Source organism: Acanthaster planci, linkage group LG16 (genome assembly GCF_054643075.1).
Source record: "Acanthaster planci isolate LZ-2023a linkage group LG16, COTS_SCS, whole genome shotgun sequence".
In the NCBI taxonomy this organism is placed as follows: domain Eukaryota; kingdom Metazoa; phylum Echinodermata; class Asteroidea; order Valvatida; family Acanthasteridae; genus Acanthaster; species Acanthaster planci.
Genome location: NC_141792.1, coordinates 11,123,607 through 11,144,797, shown reverse-complemented (window position 1 = coordinate 11,144,797; position 21,191 = coordinate 11,123,607). Strand labels below are relative to the sequence as shown.

General features: G+C 43.8%; 1 protein-coding gene across 4 annotated transcripts in view; it reads left to right on the top strand.

Moving 5' to 3' along the window:
* The window catches only part of opa1 (OPA1 mitochondrial dynamin like GTPase), a 72,106-nt gene that overhangs the window by 36,672 nt on the left and 14,243 nt on the right, over positions 1-21,191 (top strand). Inside the window, exon 30 of one of the 4 annotated variants that reach the window (XM_087147407.1) lies at positions 12,332-12,384. The exons of the other annotated variants lie outside the window; for them this stretch is intronic. Within the exon in view, the coding sequence (XP_087003533.1) occupies positions 12,332-12,369 (38 nt within the window). The 3' untranslated portion in view covers positions 12,370-12,384. Of the gene's footprint in view, positions 1-12,331; positions 12,385-21,191 lie in introns of those variants that run through there. 4 annotated transcript variants of the gene reach the window in all.

The window sequence follows — 21,191 nt, the reverse complement described above, 5'->3', positions numbered from 1 at the left end:
CGTAAACAGCATCAGAGGAAGTGGGCTTCCGTCCCTTCAATTCGGTTCAAAACTGAAAGGAGAATTTGAAGCTGAGGGGCGTTCACCACGCGTTTGCTGGAAGAAGCTGCCCTCCCCTACTTCACAGCGGAATTTTGTAGATATGCTATCCTTCCATATTTCATCTAAAACAGTGCCAGCATTTCCTCATCAGATTCTAGGCTTTGTTCCAAGTTATTGATGTTAGCAGTCAAGGATAGTCAAGTGCAGGTTTCATTTATGCAGATCACGCGACACTCTGTGAGGAATTTTGATAGCCTCCAGTGCGCCTGGTTTTGTATCACTGATTTGCAGATCGTACCATTGCGTGCAAAATTTGGTGCTGTCACAGGTGGGCACGATGTTTTCCCATCTGCAGCACTAAAATTTCCAGTTGGAACATGTTCCTGGCCATATGTACAAATCGTTTGGTAGGTATTACAACACTCCTTTTTGGGGGGTTTGTTGAGAGCCAAGTTTTTCCCCATTCTGGTTGGGGCAGATGCATTTAATGCATGCATTTCATCAGCTGGTAACCTGCTGGTGTCGGTTTCCACGTTGTTTGCCACCTGTGCATTGTCAAACCATGAAGCTCTCCTCGCAGTTACGTGAAAAAAGCCTGATCCCTCACTGTTAAACAATTTCGTGGCCAATGTCCACGTTTGCCGGATGTTGATGTGCATTCCGTATGATTATGTGTTCCTTGTCACGTATACAGTTTTGATTGGTCCACAAATGCCCTGTATTTCACCGTACACAATCGTTGTTAACGAACCTAGGCAACTTTTTGCCTCCAACTTTCCTAGCCTGCATATTCCCCGGAGTGTTTCAATCTGTCGCCCACACTTTTGCGTGCCATAAATCTCGCGATGAAAGTACTGGCTCAGCCAAAGGGGGGATATACCCCAGAGTGTCTGGCAGGGTGAAAGCCATACTTTAATTACACCACATTTCAGAAGTTAGGGCTTGCAGCTCATGTGGACGCGGTTGAGATGCATTTGAAAAAGGCACTGCTGTGTGAAATAGAAGAAGTGCGTTCCATACCAGTGTCTGCGTCGTCCGTCCCGAGGCGTCACGGTCACTTTGACAGGGCAAATAAAGCCTTAGGATTGAAGAACACAATTTCAAGGTGTGAAGACCAACTGAAGGGCATAAGTGGGATGGAATTTCTGGAGAGGCATCAGGAGACCTTTTTTTTCCCCCAGTTATAAGCAAGAACGGAAATCAACTGTAGCTGAGGTTGTGATCGTTTTAAGATTTCAAATGAAGGGGGGGGCACATCTGCTTGGAGGATACGTGTCTCTTCCTAGTCATGCCACTGAGAGTGAGACCATCGTGTTTGGTCTGTGGAATAAAGAGGGTTACACTGTAATAACGGGTTATTCTAGTGTATCATGTAAATCTTTTGATGCACAAATGTTTTGTTTTGCTTTGTTTGTCCTTAGTGCAGTGCTAGGACTTGGCAGCTGTTGCTATTTCAGTTTTGTGTCGAGGGAGGGGAGGGAACGGCACGGGGCTACAGACGTCAGAAGTCAAGAATGACATGTATGTTGTGTACCTGGCGCGAAGTTGAAGTTTTCAATCCCACGCATGTCATGGAGATCAGTAGGAGAAAATAGCCACACCCTTCCCCCCCTGTTGCCTAGAAATCTCTTGACCTGTAAATCAGTGATCCATCTGATTGTGTTGCTGTCTGGTCACATCAGCCCCACCATCCAAAATCTCCCACGCAGCCGCCTCAAGAAAAATGATCCAGAATTCCTTCTACATGCATGGGCCCATAAATCTGTTAGCTGAGGCTCCTGTTCTGCACTAACAAGCCGAGAGATCCAGGCATGAAGTTGAGGTATGCCCATTGAAATTTGGCCAACGGGTGTTCAATTAGGGGGCTGTTAGTCTTTGAAACAGTGTTTGTTGATAGCCTCGCACAGGCACTGCCAAGGGCGTGGGCCACCTGGAATTCTAGTTCATTGGCGGACTGCCAGTTCAAGTACTTGTCTGAATTTAAAATTCTGGTCCGCACAAATCCAGCAGGCAATCCAACCTCCCAATGGAAATGATGCTTAAGCATACACTGATCAGTTCAGCTTAAACTTGGTGGCGAAGAATAACCGTAAACATTCAGCCCCTCGCCAACTGCAGATGAGGTATGGCCGGGGGGGGGTCAGGTTGGCTACTGGTTCTTTCCTCGCCTTTCACTTTTGAGGGACCGGGTTCAATTCCTGGTCGGGTCTGCACCTGGATTAGGTTTTCAGTCCGAACCGACAGCAGAGAAATTTACCCCAGATCATTTTTCTGGGGTTTTCCTCCCACCTCTGGAACTGTGTAACTGCTTCTCATTGTCACTTCTCGACAGGTTTCTTCAGGCTAGCGAGCGACAGTACATTCCATTACAAGAAATTCTCAGTAATCTATAAACACTGCAGTCAATTTAAAATACCTGGTATGCATGCACATGCACAGGTATATACCACCACGGAAGTTGTACAAGGAGCATCCCCCATTATATGTAAAAAGAGAAAAACTGGCATATCAGATAGAAAGTGGAGCAGTATTTGGAAACTGTCCAGGGATGTGAATGTATCCACCTGTCTGAATGACCCCCTTGGGTGCTGGAGGTTTTCACAGACATTCACTGCTCTGCAGGGAGATATTATCTGTCTGAATAAAAAGAATTTGTGGAAGTCCACTCACTCCCAGTGCACACTCCCCAAAGTCAAGTAAAAGATTTGCTGTTTTGGCATATTTCTTGGAAGTGAGGTTTTTCCAGTACCAGGGGCATGTTACGGAAAATGGATTTGTCATCTAAATCAATTTTTTTGGTCAAGCTGAATATTTTTAGAACTTTTATTAGCCTGACAAGTGCATGTACTCAAGAGGGGATTTTAATGCAGGATGTGTTTTCAGTATGTTTTCGTCCATTTGTGAGACTTAAAGGGTTGTTTATTTGTCCTAAGATCCTCGGGTTTTCCAGCATATACAATGTATGTACCCCCCCTTCCCTTAAAAGAAGTCTTGACTAAATATTCTACATTCCTTAATTCCATTAAAAATCCCCCTGTAGTACATCCTACCTAGGCAATGACAAATATAGTAGAGGATCACATCCATTACCGGTATCCATGCATCAGCAGGATATCCCATCAGCCCTTAAATCCCCTTCCCTCTCAGCAGATTTCCACAGAGTCAGAGCTGTTTTCTCTTTCTTGGAAGATTGTAATGATCAGGGGTGAAATTTGTCTGCATTTTTTGGATCTCAGGATTTGTTCATCATGATATTCCCGATTTCAGGATTTTCCAAAACCTATTTTTAAATGTGGAAATCCCCAGAGAGAACTCATGGTCTTTCTGTGCATAACAGGTGATATCCTGGCAGAACATAAGAAATGGAGACTTTATCAGGGTTGCCGTTAAGCAAACATAGACCCTTTACTGCTGTTGGATCATGATCAAACCCTTTTGTGGTGATTTTTGCAGAGATTTCACTTCCTCCAGTCTCACCCCCGAATCACAAAGTTGCCCATTCTCGGATAATCCCGTGTCTGAATTTTCTGGCAAATGGAAATGCCTCGCCCTCTCATTCTCTTATTGGTCAATTTTGATTTCTTTTCTGGTGTACTTAGGGTACATTAGTTTGGATGTCAAGGTATGACTGCCTCTGGCATGCTCTTCATCAGGTCAATCTCCTCAAAAGAAGTCCACCTGCTCTCACCACTTGTCCTCCCCTTGAAGTCCTCCAACTGCAAAGACTCCCCCTTCCATGTTAGGATTGTCCTCAGGTTTGTGTCACTTTCCCATTGCTTCTTCACTGTCTAAACTTTCGGTCATCCAAGAATCAGCCTGTATGAAGAAGGAGTTTGGGGTATTTTCCCCACTTTTTTTTTCTCTCAAAATCGTGCTGACCATCATTTGTTGAGGTCGAAATCTCTTGCATGCACTTTTTTTCCTCTGTGCTTCAGATATTTCTCTTCAAATAGATGACAATACCTCCTCTTGTACTCCTAGCAACTCTCCTCTTGGTTTGACCGTCTCTTTCCTTTCCTTCTAAGGCCTGTCTCCAACCCCTGCGGTGGTGGTCCGCCCCGGACATATGGAATTTCCATGTGTACAAATACAATCGTAATCCCCATCTGTCACCGAACACTAATAGACCCTTGCGTGCTCTCCCAGGACAAAATGGCCAACCCAACCGGCAAGCTCTCATCTTCTTTGCTTTTTCTTTGTGGTCCGGGCTCCCGACAGCCATCAGACCCTCGCTCCATGCATATGCAGGCAAGCATCTGGGCACGTGCGGACGGACAAGAGAATTAGAAGCAGAAAGAGTCCCCGGATTGTGAAAAGCCATGAAAGTCTGGCCTCATTATGTTAGGGATCCGGGATAATGTCCAAAAAATAGGTCCCCCCAATCCATATGATTTGGCCTTGTTTTTGTTCTTGAATTTTCCCCTCCACCCCTTCCTTCTCTTTTGTCATCAGAGGTCGGGAAGTCACTAGCCATGGGTCAAGGGTCAGGATCACAAGTTTCATTGAGCCCATTTTTTTTGTCATGGTGACCAGAAGCCAAAGTTTACTTCAGGTCAAATCTCTACTCCACCTTGTAAAAATTGAACACAAAATGTCCATTGTTAACCTATTTCCCTGGCGTACAATAAATCTGCAGTTTTAGTTTCTCACCTGTCTGACAGCCCAAAATCCCGCCGTTCCCAATTATCCTTTTTCAGATTACTGTGCTTTAGTTAGAAACAGATGTTGGCCAGTTTGGGTTTTTCACATCCAACTGTTGTCGTAAGTTTGCACAATTGTACCTGGAAATTCAACATCCACATGCAATGTTTTCAGAAAACCTGAGAAATTCCCCTCAAGAGCAAAATCCTCAACAAAACTTTACGTCAACCTGTCTAGCCTTAGAACCACATGTGCCAGTTTAGTCAAGTCACTGAGATACTTGGACAGCTGTTAACTGCCTATTGGTCAGATTTAAATTAGTCAACTTGCCAATCAGTAATAATCAGTCATTATCCTTTGTGTCTCTACACAGACCTTCCTGTGTGGCCTTTTTTTCACTGGTTACAGATCATCAAAGAGAACTAAGATAATTAATTAATAACAGCCAACTGGGCAGTTTTTTAAACCAAAGCAGATAGACTGTGGGAAGCAACAATGCATTAATGAAATTATTGGGAATGGTCAGCTCTGGCTTGACATCAGTTGTAAATTTCCGTCAATGAAGAAGAAATAACTTTAATGCCAAGGACATGTACGCGCAATAACTCTTTTTAATGAGAAACGGACGCTTATTTCTGTTGACAGCTTGCAATACAGTGCAGGAACTAGGATTTTTTGGGCCACTGTTTCTCAGAACAAACCCCCCAAAATAGTCTTTACTGCAAATATGACAGTTTTCATTTATCCTCCTGACTGAGATGGAGGGGAGTCGGTGTATGCAACAGCAGCCATTTCCTGGACTTCTGTCTCTGATGACACAGTTCGAATCCCAGCCAGTGCATCAAATTCCTGATCAGTGAGCACCAAAATTTCCAACTCCGCCACCAGCTTGAAGATTCCTGGAGATCACCACAGTACAGGGATCGAAACGTTGGCCGTTTACGTACCACATCGATTCTACTCAGAACCGTTTTTATCACCGCACAAAGAGAGACGTCCCCGGCAGTTTACCTCCAGCCTTCCACGGTTAACTTTTTCATCTCTTAGGTCTAACAATCCCACTCTGATGAGGCTTTGTTAATTATTTCTCCCCAAACTAGTCTTCCGCATGAGCGCCCTCCCTCCACTCCCCCAGTGGAACCGTAATAACCAAGAAGATTCCCATTAACCAATTGAATCTGCCATTTCAATTGAATTCCTTTCTCAGTTCGGCTGACTGAAAACATACAAATGTAGACCAATTTTTTTCTTTCTTTTTTTTTTTTCATGCCCAGTAACTTTGGAGCCTTTTTTTTTTCTGGGCCAATTGATGGGATCTCTAATTGGAATTCCTGCTGTGTCATCCCATAGCAGTGAAATTAATGGGAAGCCCTGGAAGAAAATGAAAGTGTCCCATCCATGGATAAAAAAGCAGTTTCTCGTCTCCACTTGCCTCATCGTTCTCAACTACTTTTGAGTTTTTAATGGGGGGCTCAATTCACAGACATATTGCCAGATTTTTCTTTGTTTGTATTAAAACATTTGGCTAGAAATGATACAAGTTTAGAACCCGTAAACTTCTTTAGATAAAAAGAATCAGGCAGATGGTCATAAAAATCCATCCAAGTTTTTGGAAAAGCCCATCATGTTTACAAAAAGCCCCAGCCCGTCAAACTAGAAGACAAGAAACTTGTTTGAGTTTTACTTGGCTCGCATTGTTCTCCCTGGCCATGGCTGTCAGCCACCATAGTCGGCCCTATTAGGGAGTCTTTACCAACCAGGCTGGCAAAAAAAGTCTCTGTTTGTGAGCCAAGGATTTCTTATTATGAATCTCAGTTTGATGGTTTCTTCAATAGAAGACTGAGGGTTTTTTGGAGGGGGGTCCAAGAGAAGTCCCAGATAGTTTTAGTTGAAAAGGCCTTGGAGAGTCAACCTTTTCTCAATTTGGAGATTGCTGCCTGGCAGCTCAAGCCTTGTTTTAATTTCTGCCAGGAGTCTGTTGAGATGGGTTTGATTTGGCCTTCATTTGATATGTCGAGACCACCCCGGTGAAGGAGACATCTTTGCTGGAGTCTGTTGTGGGACTTATGGACAGTTTCGGAATCCCAGGTTCATCATTTAACTCCTTTCTTTAGAAATGTGGCCATATTAAGATATATCATACACCGTGATCACACACAATGCAGTCTTACGTCACAATGTCACAAGTGCGGGAGGCTTTGTGTCACAAATGAAAACATTTATTTTTTCTCTTTAATGCTAGGTTTCAGTTTGGCTCAATGCTTAGACTATAGGGCTGTGCAGTGGAGCCCATTTGAGTACCCCAAGAACTGTGAAGTACCATCTGAGTACTTAACTGATGATGGGAAGGACCAGTTCTGTATTTTGGAACCAGGAACCTGTGATCCACTCATTCAAGGGATTTTTTATACAAGGAGAAAGGTGGTCGCGGGTAAATTTTTGAAAAAGTGAAAACTAGGCCACACGGCATGCAATCAATCAAATTTCATGATAAAGTTCAAACGTTGTCGATGAGCTGATAGGGTAATTGGCAATTTGAATGCATTTTTCACATTAACTCTCTCTTTTCACCTTTGAATTTTGGGGTTACCAGTTTCTTCAATAGGGGACCCGGCTCCCATAGGGCCAAGTAGCACTCGGCACTACTCCTTCTGCCTCATGCATTTCTTGGAATGAAACAACATATGTATCAAGGAGGTTATAAATTACAGGGCACCAGACTTTGCAGAGGTTCATATTTAAGGAAATCGTGAACAAAATCCCGTTTTGCTTTTGCAAGCTTTGTTATTACCCTAGGCTCAAGACCTCTTGTTGATATTACTTGTATGTACACCCATACCTAATCACAAACGACAATCAATTTGTTACCTGCCTGTCAGAAAACAATCATACCCTGATTACTGATCCAGGTATCCCAGCAACAGCAGTGAAGTCAGGTAATGAAGGGGTGTTTTGCCCGTTTGCCAAGAGAGTCATAAAGTGTCCCGATTAGCAGGTTGGGAAGATGATTTTAAAGATAGCCAGATGGGTCGTCAGGGAGCAGGTGCTAATTAGTTTCACGCAGGTGTGGCAAGCCGTAAAAGTGTGACTTTTGTTGGATTACAGGAAATGATGGGTCAAATGAGGGGCCCCCCCCAAAAAAGGCTGTGAGCTAATCCTGATACAAATAGACAGCAGTTAGTGGCAAGCTTGAAGCTCGCAAATGTGCCCCCCCCGGCCATTGTACGGGTACTAGTGTAGATTCTTATATGCATCCGATGCTGCTATGCCAGTTTAGAAGTATTGACCTATTGCTCTAGAATTGCATCAACACAGTTTGTGAAATGTCGTCCAGTTACATGACATGCAAAATGGAACCAGGACATGCAAAATCTCAGACAAACAAACTTACAAGAGGCACAGCTACATGTAACTCATAAGTGACAAAAGGTCAGTTACTTTGCCTCAGTTTGAAATGGTGCATAACTCTATTGGAAGTGGCTGAAGCCATAAACATAGACTTGTGTGTAATTTCCAGCCATAGCCAAGTAAATTAAACAGGGCTAAGCACTGACTGTGGTGGGTGTGGAAGGGCCACAATTGTATTGATACAAGTGGGATTTGTTACTTCCAAAGGGATATTGTCAGATGTGACTGGCGCCCTCTTGGGCTCAAGAGTACCAGTTTCCACTGACTTTTTTTTAATGTTTAATACCTTGTGGTTAGTTTGTTGGCTGTCTTCCACTGTTAAGTTTTCTGACTCATAGCACAAAATAGCAATGATCTCAGTCACTCTCAACGTTAGTCAGAGTTGGACTGATAAGTACATGTACAATAGATCTTTGACAAAGGATGTGGTAAAGGCCTGAAGAATTCAGGGTATTTGTGGAGTTTGGTTCTGAACTTTAAATTTTGTCCCCAAAATTGCCACAAACAACAGCATCTAATTAACTATCTTTGGAATTAGAAACTTTGTATAAGTCATCTCCTTATATAAGTTGAAAGGTCGTTAGAAACCCCTGCTCTATTTTTTTTTGGGGGGTGCGGTCCCACCTCTGCACCCAAGTACCTAGTGCATAGTAATGTTCATATTAACCAGAGGCCCTGCCAACACGTACTTCAAGCTTGTTGCCAAATTGGCAGGGCACCGGTGACCGAAACGCAACCCTCGTTTGCGGACTGGGCCAAGTGGCCACCACATGTTAGAAGCATTGCCCTCCTCTGGCTCAGGAACTGATCTGGCCTGCCGTATCAGCAGCGGTTGTTCGTGATTTGCAAGGCATCGGCTTATCTTGTTTTACCTGTATCTGCCCACCCACTCCGTTGTGTGAACTTTGCTTGCCCTCAGGACTGCATTCCCCTCGTTGAGAGCCCCGACGAACTGATAATTACTGGCCATTTATAAAATTTGAAGCCAAAAACACTAGAAGTCCATGGGCTATTATCATGGATAAGGTATTCCGATTGTATTTCATTTCCAATCTTTCCCTAATAAATACCAACATTTGGAGTGTGTTTCCTGCTCAAACCTCATCCAGACAAGAACCCCCCAAAACTCTGCACAATTTGTCACATTCATAGCCCTGTACAATGGCACCGCCATGTCATTCATCATTGGTACACTGGGTACGTTTGCCTGCACACTACCACAGGTCAAATAGATTGCGTCCTGTTGTGAGGTTGAGTTTGTGGTAGGGAGATGAGATGTGTGGTGGCATCGAACATGCTCAGTCAGAGAGACCGAAATTATTCAGATTGGTCCTAAATTGTCTTTATCTGAAGTGACTCTTTTTTTATTTTTACAACGCTACCCATGGTTTGTTTGTGGTTTGTTTTGTAAATCAGGCATTTGGTACAATCAACAGAAGTCGCATTGGAAGTTAGAACCAGAGTTAATTGAATACGAGATCAGTGTATCCAAATGTGGACCAGTCTCCAGGTCATTCGTTTCTCCTTCAAAGTCTATTTAATGAGGCTACTGGCCTACTGCCAGCATGCACTTCTGCATCCCTTTCAACAAGTTAAAATGTTGCCAAATATTTGTGCTGAAAGTGTCAACATCCGCGCTCAATTCCTCAGCCCACTCTCCTTCAGTGGGCTTCTTTTGTTCTCCCTGCTGTTGGCTATTGTTCCGGGATTGCCCAGACGCGTGAAGTACCCCCCCAAAAATAACGCATCCCCATTAAGTGCCCTGGCCTGCTAAAAGGGGTGCAGGGCAGGTGATGGTTGGGTTTAGTACCTTTTCACAAGATCCCATCTGTACACTGCTGGATCCAACCCTCCCTTTGTGCCAAAATCACTTAGAATTTTCTGGCCTCATCCTAAGTCCGAAATCTTGAAAGAAGCAGTGTTAAGCAAACAGGTTAATATGCAGAAGGCACTGTGTGCTTGAGGCCTAAATGTCTCCTGCAATCTGTATTATTCGCAGTTTCAAGACAGAAGGTGTCAGTCTTAACCAGTTTTGCAATTGCTTCTCAGTCACAAGATTGTCCCTGATTGTCGTTCTTACAGAGAATCAACCGGTAATATGGGCGAATCACAGTAGTTTGCCACCAAGAGTTTGCAACGCATTGGCCAATCATAACGCGCAAAATTTGTCGACCCTTTCCAAACGCGCATTGGGTTGACAAATTTCGAGCATTGTGATTGGCCAAGGCGTTGCAAACTATTGATGGGGCACTATTGTGAAACGGCCGTATTGAATCAAACAGTTGTCAGCACAGATCATTACTCAATGCAGCTTGTGACATGAGAAAGTGTGAATATCGAGGTACATACCGATATGTGCTCATTGATCAAGACCATCAACTTTCCATTTCAGGGGAAATATTGTTGCGATTGTTGATGTAAATCGACCTCAGCATTGCTAAGAAACCTAACGTCATCACAAAGAGGGGTAGAGGTTAAGGAAGTGATTCCAGTGAATTCAGTGAAGAATTCAGTGAATTCAGTGGAGAGCTTGATCTCGATCTCGTTGCGCAGGAGATTCCCCCAAGGAATAGTTTGAACTTTTTTTACGAACTACCAGCTGGTCTCAACATTCTATGTTGTACTGGGCCCACATTGCTCCTACAGAGTTGGCAGGATGGAGGTTTCTTTTTACCACTCACACAGGCCAAATAATACGAAATTTCTCAAGTGGAGAAAATGGACACAGTTTGCGTATAAGGTCACTCCCCTCCCTTCCACTCACAAGCCCCTCCCTCCAACAGGTGCACAATTTGTCACTCACAGGAGGCAATGCACCTCGCACCATTTTATAATCTCAAATATCAACATGTTAGTTTTGGCCACGCAGCGATTCAGCCCGACTCTCACTCAACCAGCAAAGAGGACTTGAAGTCAAGAGCGCTGTTTCCATTCTAGGACCCCACTCTACTGTTGACTCGTTTCCATGGTGTAGTCTGGAAAACAGACTACTTGAAAATAAGAACAGTCAGTCAAGGGCCCTCTCTGTCCCTGAGGAGGGAGGAGGAATTACTATAACTTAGCAGAGTGAGCTTTTGCATCGGAACTGAAACCTGTTGGCTTTTCTAATCATCACTGCCCGTGACAATTCCATTACTAGTATTGTTTATCAATGTCAGTAGCTTGTGAATTTACTGGAAATGAAATTTGTGAAGGCAGAAAGTCTCCAAAGAAATACCCTCTTTCCTCTGTTGGTGTTTCCTGGGGGGGCCCCACCAGTATTTGTTGTTTGAATTGTAATCAAGTCACTCATAGCGGCATCGCAGGCCGTTCCAACGAAATGCAACAAGGGCATTGGTTTGTGATGGTTTGTCAGCCTGTCACTCGTGACCCAACATGTGGACCCGACTTACGAGTCGAAAAGTACCTGATTTCTGATTGAATCGATCCAGTGAGCACTCTCTGTGCCAGGTCTACAGCTCTGCACCAGTTCAATCTTAATTTTCTTCCCTGAGTTCACAGACTAAGGCTGCATCCGAATCTCTTGTCTAGAGCTAGGCCTAGGTCTTCACTCCATTGGAAATGCGCGGAGACGATAGACCTAGCCGTAGCTCTGGAAGCCCGTTTCGGACACGGCCTCAGATGGTTTCAGCAGGTCTTTGAGCAATTGAACCAGCCCACAAGCTTTATGAAAGCATATATATGAAAGTGCCTCTTACCATCATTTGTTCAAGCAAGCGCTCAAATTTGGTTTAAATTTGTTCACAGCTCATGGCATGGGACTCACACGCTCGTCTGTCATGCTTGTTATCAGGTGCTGAGGTTACATGTTTCACCAGTCTTTCCAGTAGATAAAATTTTATATAAAGTCGTCTACTGACACACACTCCGGTGCAAATGGCAGCAAGTCGGCCATGTTTTTGCAAACCGCAAACTTGAAAAATGGTCTCTTTTTGTCAGCCTCTTGGTGGCGCACTGTGTTGTGAATCATCCATATTGTAGAATTGACAGAAAACAGAAAGAGCAGAATGTGTTGTGTTTTGGGGGTTTTTACTTATGCGGAATTTTTATTTTCATCTCCAACATGCCAGTGCTTAGCGTTGTTGATGAAATGCAGAGTAACGTATGTCAGCCAGGAGTCAGCATCTGTGTGGGTGACAGTGTTTTTCCGCCCTGGGATATTTTAACAGTCAAAGAAAAAAAGTTGTAGCCCATTCATTGCCCCATCAATAAACTTCACCCCCCATCTTTCATTATCCAGACAAGATTGACAGAAGCTTGACGGAAATCTCAAGGTAAGGAAAAAAACTGGACAAAGGGCAAAATGTGGAATCTTGGAATGCGTGCTTGAAGGGGAAAGAAAAAAAACGGAAGAAAAACAGTATCAGAAAGAAAGCCATTCTTAAAGACATGTAAGGTTGACGTCGGGAGGCAGAAGTCAACGGCGTTCATCCCCCCGGGCGAGTAGAGAGTGGTAAATGGCTGGGGCTAATTCTGCCTGCTAATTGTCGGAGTGGGCAGCGTTTTATTTTCCCCTTCTATTTTCTCAAGGTATTAACTCTAAGAGTGGAGGCGCGCAGGAAAGCTGAGAGTTTGGGTGGCTCCTGTGGATTGCATTGTAGTAGTGTCTAATGGTTTGACATTTTTTATTTTGCCTGTTGTTGCACTGGTAAACTGACAGGAGCTGGCTTTGATGATTGCGGTCAAAATTGAGGTTTCAGTGTGGAGAGTTGGATCGCCTCCCAGTAAGATGCCCATGCTGTTGAACATTGTGATGTTTGGTTCTGTGCTCTGTACACTTACCAAGTTTGATTAGCGAGTGTGTCCGATCAGTAAATCGCTAAGTCACCACACCATGCAGTCACCACACCGACAGGCAGTGGTGCACTTGGGAACTTTGTCTGGAGGGTGGCATGACACAGTGACGGGCCATCTCAGTGTAGGAACTTCACGGCGGCGGCATCGGAGGCAATTGCCTTGATGTGTTGGTCTTTTGAAATGTCCCCATAGACACGTTGATTTTGCTACTACAAGTGCCCTTTACAAATGACAAATTGCCTTGCCCTTTCAAGAACGAAGGTCCGCCCTGCATCTTCCAATGTTACTTTGATAGATACCGATAACTATAAGAGCCAAATCTTTGGGTACAGTAACTGGGCCCCAGGTTGAAAGGCTGATGCATCGAGATTGCACAGTAAGGAGACAAGCCGCATCAGCATTTTCGCAAAGGCGGCAAAGAAGTTTAAAAGCTCTGTGGATGAAGGGCATGATTTTTCCCTGAGTGCCCCCCTCTCACCTTGAGCAGGTGTACCTCACAGACTCCTTCAGTTATGTTCATACTCAGTGACTCGTCAGTACAGTTCCTAATGATTGAGTCTGAAGTCAATGTACATGAACTGTTTAAGAGAGTAAAAAATCCACCGTTTAGCTTTAAGTTGTTGTACGATCATCGTGAATTCTGCTGCCATTAATTTTCCTCAGCCTCTGCTGTCGATATCAGCTGCCATGGTTTAATTGGAATTGAAAAAAGTCTGACCGTTTCAGCCTGCACAAACCCGATTTGTGCTTAAAGAGTGAGCATGACGATCTCCGAAACCAGACAAATGTCTCGTTCCCTTGTTTTTTTTTCTGCCTGCCTTGTTCAAAAGAGACAACCCAGTTGGAAGCAGCATCCAGAAGCCCTGGTAATCAATCACAAACCTTTTTTACAAAATAGGAGACTTTTTCTTTAAAGAAATAGCTCTGTACAGAGGCTCCAAGTTACTGGTCGCCTTGGGGCAGAGGAGCAAGGCTGGTTTAAAAGGGGAGGGAACATTGATTACTGAGTTGTTCAAGTTATGGGTCGAAGACCCTTCCTGCCAGCAACAAGGGGTCCATGGCCGAGCGTTTGCCAGTGAAGCCCAGCTTTTTTTTTTTTTTTCTTTTTCTTTTGGGCATGATCTGTTTTTGGATTTATCTAAAGCTCTTGAAAGCTTGCTCAGAGTGCTAAATCTGGCCCAGAGGCAAAAGTGAAAATCAATAGGGATATGTGTGTGTTGCAGGGCAGCGTGCTTGATGGTTTCATTGATTTCCAATTCCTATCTTTTTATTGTTTTTGTGTTGTGAGGTTTTTTTTTTTTTAACTGCTCATAGCTTTGGAATTCATCCGCTTCTGTGGTTGATCATCTGTCTTTTTCTTAAGCTCTCTGTTTGTCTGATTCCTGCATTCCTGTGTGCATCACGGAGGGACCTCAAGTTTTACACGCCAAAAAAGATGCATTCACAAATCTGTCTTCGTATGGAAAACAAAAACCTGTATCGTCCTTTCGGCTGTAAGCTTCAGGGGGAGAAAAAAAATGTTCTTTCAATTTTCAAAGAGCCTAATTTAACTTGTTCAGAGGTTTGAGGTGATTGACAGTCAGTGAGATTAAGGAATTGAGTTCTGAGTTGCAATGAGGAGGGTTTGTTCAAGGGAGGTCAGTGTCCAAACAATGATCCTTTGTATGCAAAATCTTGGAGGAGTTGCCACACAGATCATAGAATTGTATGGTATGTATCTTCTCCGTATGAGTCGAATCAAGGGGTAAACTTGTTTTGCTGTATCAACCGGGCCATGCACCTCATGCCTCGCTTAGATTGTCAGTTATTGTCTGCTTGTCCTTTTGTTGGTGTTTCTCATAGTAGTTACTGTACCCTCTGGAGATTGCTAATTATAGCCTAATACGTACTCAGGGTGAAAACTTTTACTTTACGCTCTCCCCACAGCTAACGGTTTTTCTCCAAATGCCTGTTAGCCCCACTTCATTTTCTGTTAAATCAGCTTCAGAGAAGGTAGCTCACTCAGTGAGAGCGGATCATTTGTGGCCCTTGCAAAGCGCATGTAACTGCTTTCTTGTCACTCAAATTACCTCCACTACCAAGTTTGGTTTGAAGTTGGATTTTGTCATACCCTAAATCCAGTGGATTTTAGAAATTGCGTTTTCATTCATAAGGTGGAGTCTTTCTCTGTCCACAGAAAGCTTTTCCAGCCATGCTTAAATCAGTTGCCAAACTGTGAGCTGTAATTCCACCAACAGTTGTTCCTACACAGTAAGAGGTTTTCCTGCTAAAGCGGGGCTTGAGTTTGAAATGTATGATGTTCTCTCCGAAGAGTACTTTTACTGGAACCAGGAACATATTTGAGTAAAGATTACATTTCTGTTCGGCTGGAATAGCTGAAAAGGATATTGCATAAGTGGACACTCAATCTATTTGACTGAGCAACTGATATTTTAAAGTTCACTCATTTCTGCTGAATCTTCACTGTACTTAAAAGTAAGAAGGGTTCTCATTTCTCCTCGCGAAAGAGAAACTTGGATCATTGATTATTGGAGTAAGACTCATTGACCGGATCAATCTCGAGCCCACACAGCAAATAAATCTGCCTGCTGGCAACAGGGTCTGTTCACTTTGTCCTCTAGGGCTTTACAAGAAGGTGGCTCAGGTGGCCCTCGCATCCCCCCTCCCCCCTTTGTCTTTTTCTGAGCATCTTTTGAGAGGCCGCACGCACTGCCACGCGTGAAAGGGGGGGCCTTCTCACTGAGTTCTCGTGGGAAAACGCAAGGTGGGGGCCCAGTAATCTCCCTTGGCATGCCAAGCCCCCTCCTCGTCAGGAGTGGACAAACAAGAGGTTGGCTGCTCGGCGACGGCATGCAGGCCGAGTCGCCCCAGCCCCAACGGACAGCCACGTGCTTTGATTTGTTGAGAGCTAAGTCTTATTCTTGCATGCTCGCTCTCACTAGGGACTGTCTACCCCCCCCTCCCCAAGTGGGGGCTTTCTGTAGGATATTTTCAATGTCGTCTCTCTGTTATTTCCTCTTTTTTTTAAAAGAAACCCTCTGTCTTGCTATCCAGCGACGTGAATGATGCGCTTAGCTGCAGCCTGCCACTTCAACCCGGCATCCCCCCCACCATCAAGAAAAAGTGCCTCCTACAATGGGGGGGGCCTTGTCTTTTCCCCTGTCCCAGAGGCTGAAAAGTTAATGAAAAGGGCTCTGGTCCACAAAGCACAGTTGGGGGCAGTCAGCACACAGAGCTGGAGGGTGGAGAAGTCAAAGAAAATCCACTGACCTGGTTGGAGTCGTGTAGCTGGGGGGGCATTTGTCATGGGTGCCGGCTCTGCTACAATCTCTTTGCCTCTGGCTTTAATCTTTTTTCTTTTTCACATTTTAGCCACTCCCCGGTGTGGTGCAAAGAGCCACATCTATTGGAAGTGGGCAAACGCTTAATGTTCTCTTTTGCAAAGGCCAGTAACCCCATCTTCCTTCGAGATCGGAAAAAAGGTTCTTCATTTTGAGATTCAGTTTATCATCTTTTTGGAGTAATGCTGTTCGTTTCAGTACCCAGCCCCTTGTCTAGAATTCCAGAGTGTTCACAGCTCACTTTACCAAATACCTTCTCAATCTGTGGCACAAAGAAAAGTACCTCCTAAGGTTGTGGAAGGTCTGCAAGAATTCAGGAACCAGCAAATTATAACTTGATGGTTCAGTGTTAAGGCACCTTTCCATATGCACTTGGGCCAAGCATTGCGTATCCGTCAAAAATCGCTCCCGGGGCGATTTTGACAGCCGAACGCAACGCACACATGTGTCATGTTAATGTAGTCAATTTTTGTGTCCGTGAAAGTCAAATGCATGGAAGCATCGTGTACGCAACGCACCCCAAAAACGTACGTATGGAAAGCCACCCTTAGACTTCCATCACTGTCTATCGCAGTGGCCAAAGCATGAACTAAATATAATACAGTCATTCTTTTTACACTGCAGCCTCTCAACCCAGGTTCAACTCAACCCTGGTCGAGCCCATGGCTGCCGTGGGTTGAAAACTGGATTTTTCAACCGTGCATTCAATCCAGCATTGTTTCACACTTGTTTCGTGTGAATTAGGCTTATCTGGGTGAGTTCAACTCAGAAGTGAACACAAACAATTTTCAACCCGGGTTGAAAATCTCAGCCCTGGTCCTGAGCAGGGTCGAGTTCAACCCGGGTTGAAGTCAATCTCAGGGTTGACGCAGGGTTGAAATGTTTGAAGTGTGAATTTCCACCCGTTTTCAACCCAGATTCAACCCTGCGTCAACCCCGAGACTTGTCTAGTGTGAAAAGGCCTAATTATATTAACTGTGTGGCTGAGTAAAAGGTGTGCATCTTGATGACTAATCAAGGGATGGAAGAATGCTTCATCACCCTCGTTTTGTCTGAAGAGACGCAGGTTACAGTGAAAAGTTGGAAGCTGATTTTCCGATTTATTACCTCAACATCTTTATCTTGCTCTCCATTTTCACATGTTTGATTCATCAAGAAGCTCCTTGCGTCTTCATTTATTTCAAGTTGGAATCCCTGTTTGGTGTTCTCCATCACCTGTTCCAAGCACCTCTCTGGCAAAATTGCCATTCATGAAATTGAACCACCCAGTGAGAGACCAGTCTCCTCACCAATGCACCAATGAGAGCAGAGGGCACTTGCGTATCAGCCAATAGCAAACCAGCTCCCCTAAGTAAACAATAACAGCACCCCTAGTGTGCCTATCAAGGACACTGTTGTGCATTTGGACTTTTTACCAGTTCTCCCAAAATCCCCTCATCCTTTCGCAAAAGAGAAGACCAGTTCCTTTAAATTCTTTCACTTTTGACCCCACGTAATCTCCATAGTTGTCCATGGCTTAGGTTCGTTAATCTCCATCTTATCTGTCCTTTAATCACTTCATGCATGGCTGTTTACAGAGATTTAATCCCCAATTCAGAAGACTCCACCACTGGGACTGAGGCATCATCTGTTTTTGTCCCTGGGTAGGAGAGCACTATCTATATCTTCCCTGAGGGGGTTTGCCAATATTAAAACGCTTCCTCTGTGTGTGATGACATCTCTTTCAGCCCAGAGCTAAAAAGAAAATCCTCACCAAATTCTTGTTTGCGATGCTGTTTTATGTCCACAAAAGAAGACTTCTTTGTTGAAGAGGATTTTTGGGGGGTGAAAAAATTCCCCTCCAGTTTCTGTCCATGCCTTCTGGTTTTTTTTTCAGTTGAGCTCCTTGCCTGAGATGAGAATGACAAAACACCGGGATTTGGCCGGACTTAGCAACCAGCTTTGTCGGCAAAATGTTGTTTTGCAACAATTTTTACAGCTGCTTGGAGCTAGGGCTAAGCCCCGAAATGCTGCAAAACTGTTGCACACTGTTTGCGTAAACAGCAGATTACTTAAGGTTCTTTTTTTACCGCAAAAGTTTAAAACTCATCGTGAAACATCCAGGTATAATAAACATCCTGGTTCACAGTTTGTCTAACATCAGCCCTGAGTCAGCCCGTGCTGCATATGTTTACCGTGTCTTCAAGTTCAAGATGATCTCTTTACTGATTTCAATTCCAAGGATTAAGCAAAGCATATCCGAATCAAGGTACGGCCTGTCATCGTTATGAATCTCCTTGAAACTGCACCGCCAAAATGAGTTTCATACCTTTTATTAACTCACTTGCTATCCAGCCCTAAAGCTTCATTCTGTTACCCGAAACTTGATGTCCAGAACCAGTGACACCCGAGACAGACTTTTTTCTCTGTGTGTCTAGTCTTGTCCTCCAGGGCCAAGTCTACCAGTATAGTCTCCATCCAAAGCTGGAATCCAGCTTTCTCGTGCAGTTCCTCCTGAAGAGTTGCTCCACTCAGGCATGTAACTTTTCCTCGGATCAGCCGGTTTCCTCGTGTTTCATTCCACGCGCGTGCCGTTGAAAAATTGAAGAAAACATTGTACAAAGTCTTGATGAGATTGGAATCTCCTCCTTTTCGTCCAAGTCAAAATTGATAATGGGGTTGGTTAAAGCTTCAGTAGACGGCTTGACGAGAGTTTGGATTATGAGCGTGAGCCAAGCCTGCCAAGGCAAGTTGTTGGGTGTTTTGCGCCCCCTCTCTTCACTTTTTTTTTCTCAGCAAGTAGCGGGGATTTGGAGCCAGCATCTATACGTCTTTTTTTATCACCAAGTGGTGTACCAAATTTCTCTCTGATAGTGCATTGAGAACAGGAAACTTGCATCTCGTTGTGCACACAAGTATCATTGTTGTGCACAGTCCTATGGGCTTCCAAATCAGCAGCAGGCCTGAGTCAATTCGAATAAATCACAATTTGAATATTCAACCTTCAATTCGATCGAATGTCTGAATATTCGGTCTTACCGACCGGCAGATTATTGAACAAACCATATACAAAAATCAGTTGCAACAACACACACAATTGTACAATGTAATCACTATAATAGCTTCTCACATCTAGGAGTGTCTCCAGCCACGATTTAGCAAGATTTAAGAGATAAACAGTACTTCTTGCCCTTTTGCAAATTTCTATTTCTTTTAAATTTTTAAATGAATAATTTCCTTTTTGAATCGTTGTAAGATTTCTGTCGCTTTTCATTTGAATCTGCTTGAAACAAGCCTCATGAGAGTGCAATTGTTCTCATTTAAAAGGAAGAAAATTCTCCCTTCCTTTCATGAAGTTTGCATTCAAATATTCAAATTCGGAAAATGATATTCAAATATTTCAAAGCCCTATCCAGCTGTTCACCAGATGCCTCAGGCGGTAGAGTAACTCTTCATTGAGAGATCATGCTCAGCACGCAGTTACTGTGAAACATCCCCTCGACTAACAAGATGCATGCAACATTTTGCCAACAATGTCATGCAGGGTAGAAATTAGGTCTAAACTGATGAGCACCGCTAATCATCTCTCACAACCACAAGGACCTGAGGGAAAAGTGCTTGGTAGAAGGTAGTAACATAATTGGGAGATTACATATAGTAATTGGAATACCTTTAACCTCCATCCTAAGTTGGTCTTTTGTCCGAGCTGCTGTATCTTGATTGGTCATTGTGTCCAAGTGAAGTAGCCTCCATGTTCCCTCTCTTTCCTTCTTGGGGAAAACAATAGAAGCACCGTGTACTAAGTGGGTAGACCAGGTCCCCATAATCCCTCAAGCGGGGTACAAAGTTGTTTTTTGTTTTGGGCGGTTTGGCAGCAGTTTATCCCCCTCTGCGAGACTGGTCACCTTTTTTTTTTAGCCCAATGTTATTGATTGATTACAAATGGTTCCATTCATCTGCTGATCAATAAATTAACCTCCTCTCACTAGAGCGAAACTGTCCCAGTTTTTGTGGTGAACTTGTCCAGGAAGGGGGAAAAAAAGATTGTCGTGGTTCCTTGGCGCAGACTTATCCTGTGTGGTTACAGCAAGGGGGATGCAATTACACTGCCGGCTTTTGTAAAAATGGTGTAGGTTTTTGTGGTTGTGGTTTATTGGGGGCCCTGCTCATTGTGATGCCAAGGGTACGCCGGCGAAAAAGGTTTGATTGGAAGCTCTTCTGTAACCACCTGCTGCTGAAATGGCCCGCTTATTGAAATGTGTGAAGTTGAACGATGCCGTGATGAGCTTAATTAGTTTGTTGTCAACGTTTTTGATTGAGCTTGGCTACCTGCTGGTTTGCTATATGTAGCCATTTTAAAGAAACTATATAAAAGTAATTCCAGAAATTAGGGGTCCATTTTTTTGTGCGTGTCCCTGTCACATCTGACATACGATTTTGTCAGTTCAGAACACATTTTCTAATTTCCAAGAGTGATGAATTAATGCAATTTACCTGCCAAACAAATAGTAATAGTTTGAAATCAATTTCAGTGATGTTTCCATATCAGTAACAAAGGTCAGGTGTATCAGGGACACAAAAATGTCATACTTTCGTACCTCTAATTTCTGAAATTACCTATAAGCTAGACACTGTGGTTTTTAGGTCCTTGGAAGCTTAATTTTGCCACCGTAACCAAGAGAAAGGAATATGGGAATAGAACAGTAAACTGTATGTCTTCAGATAAATCAAGAGGGTAAATAAAACTGTGGTTTAGGAGTCACAAATTCAACCACGCTACTCATGTGACCAAAGTTGACTGATGTTGGACAAAGAATTGTTAACATTTGCCCCATTTTTTGGAATGCCGTTTTGCCATTTCTTATTTCCTGAAGTAATTTTGTTCTGTTTTCTGACAAGTTGCTCCGCTAGGGATGGGGTTTTGGGGAGGGACTTGGGCAACACAAAGGGAGAATTTGACAGCTTTGCGGTTGTCAAATCTTC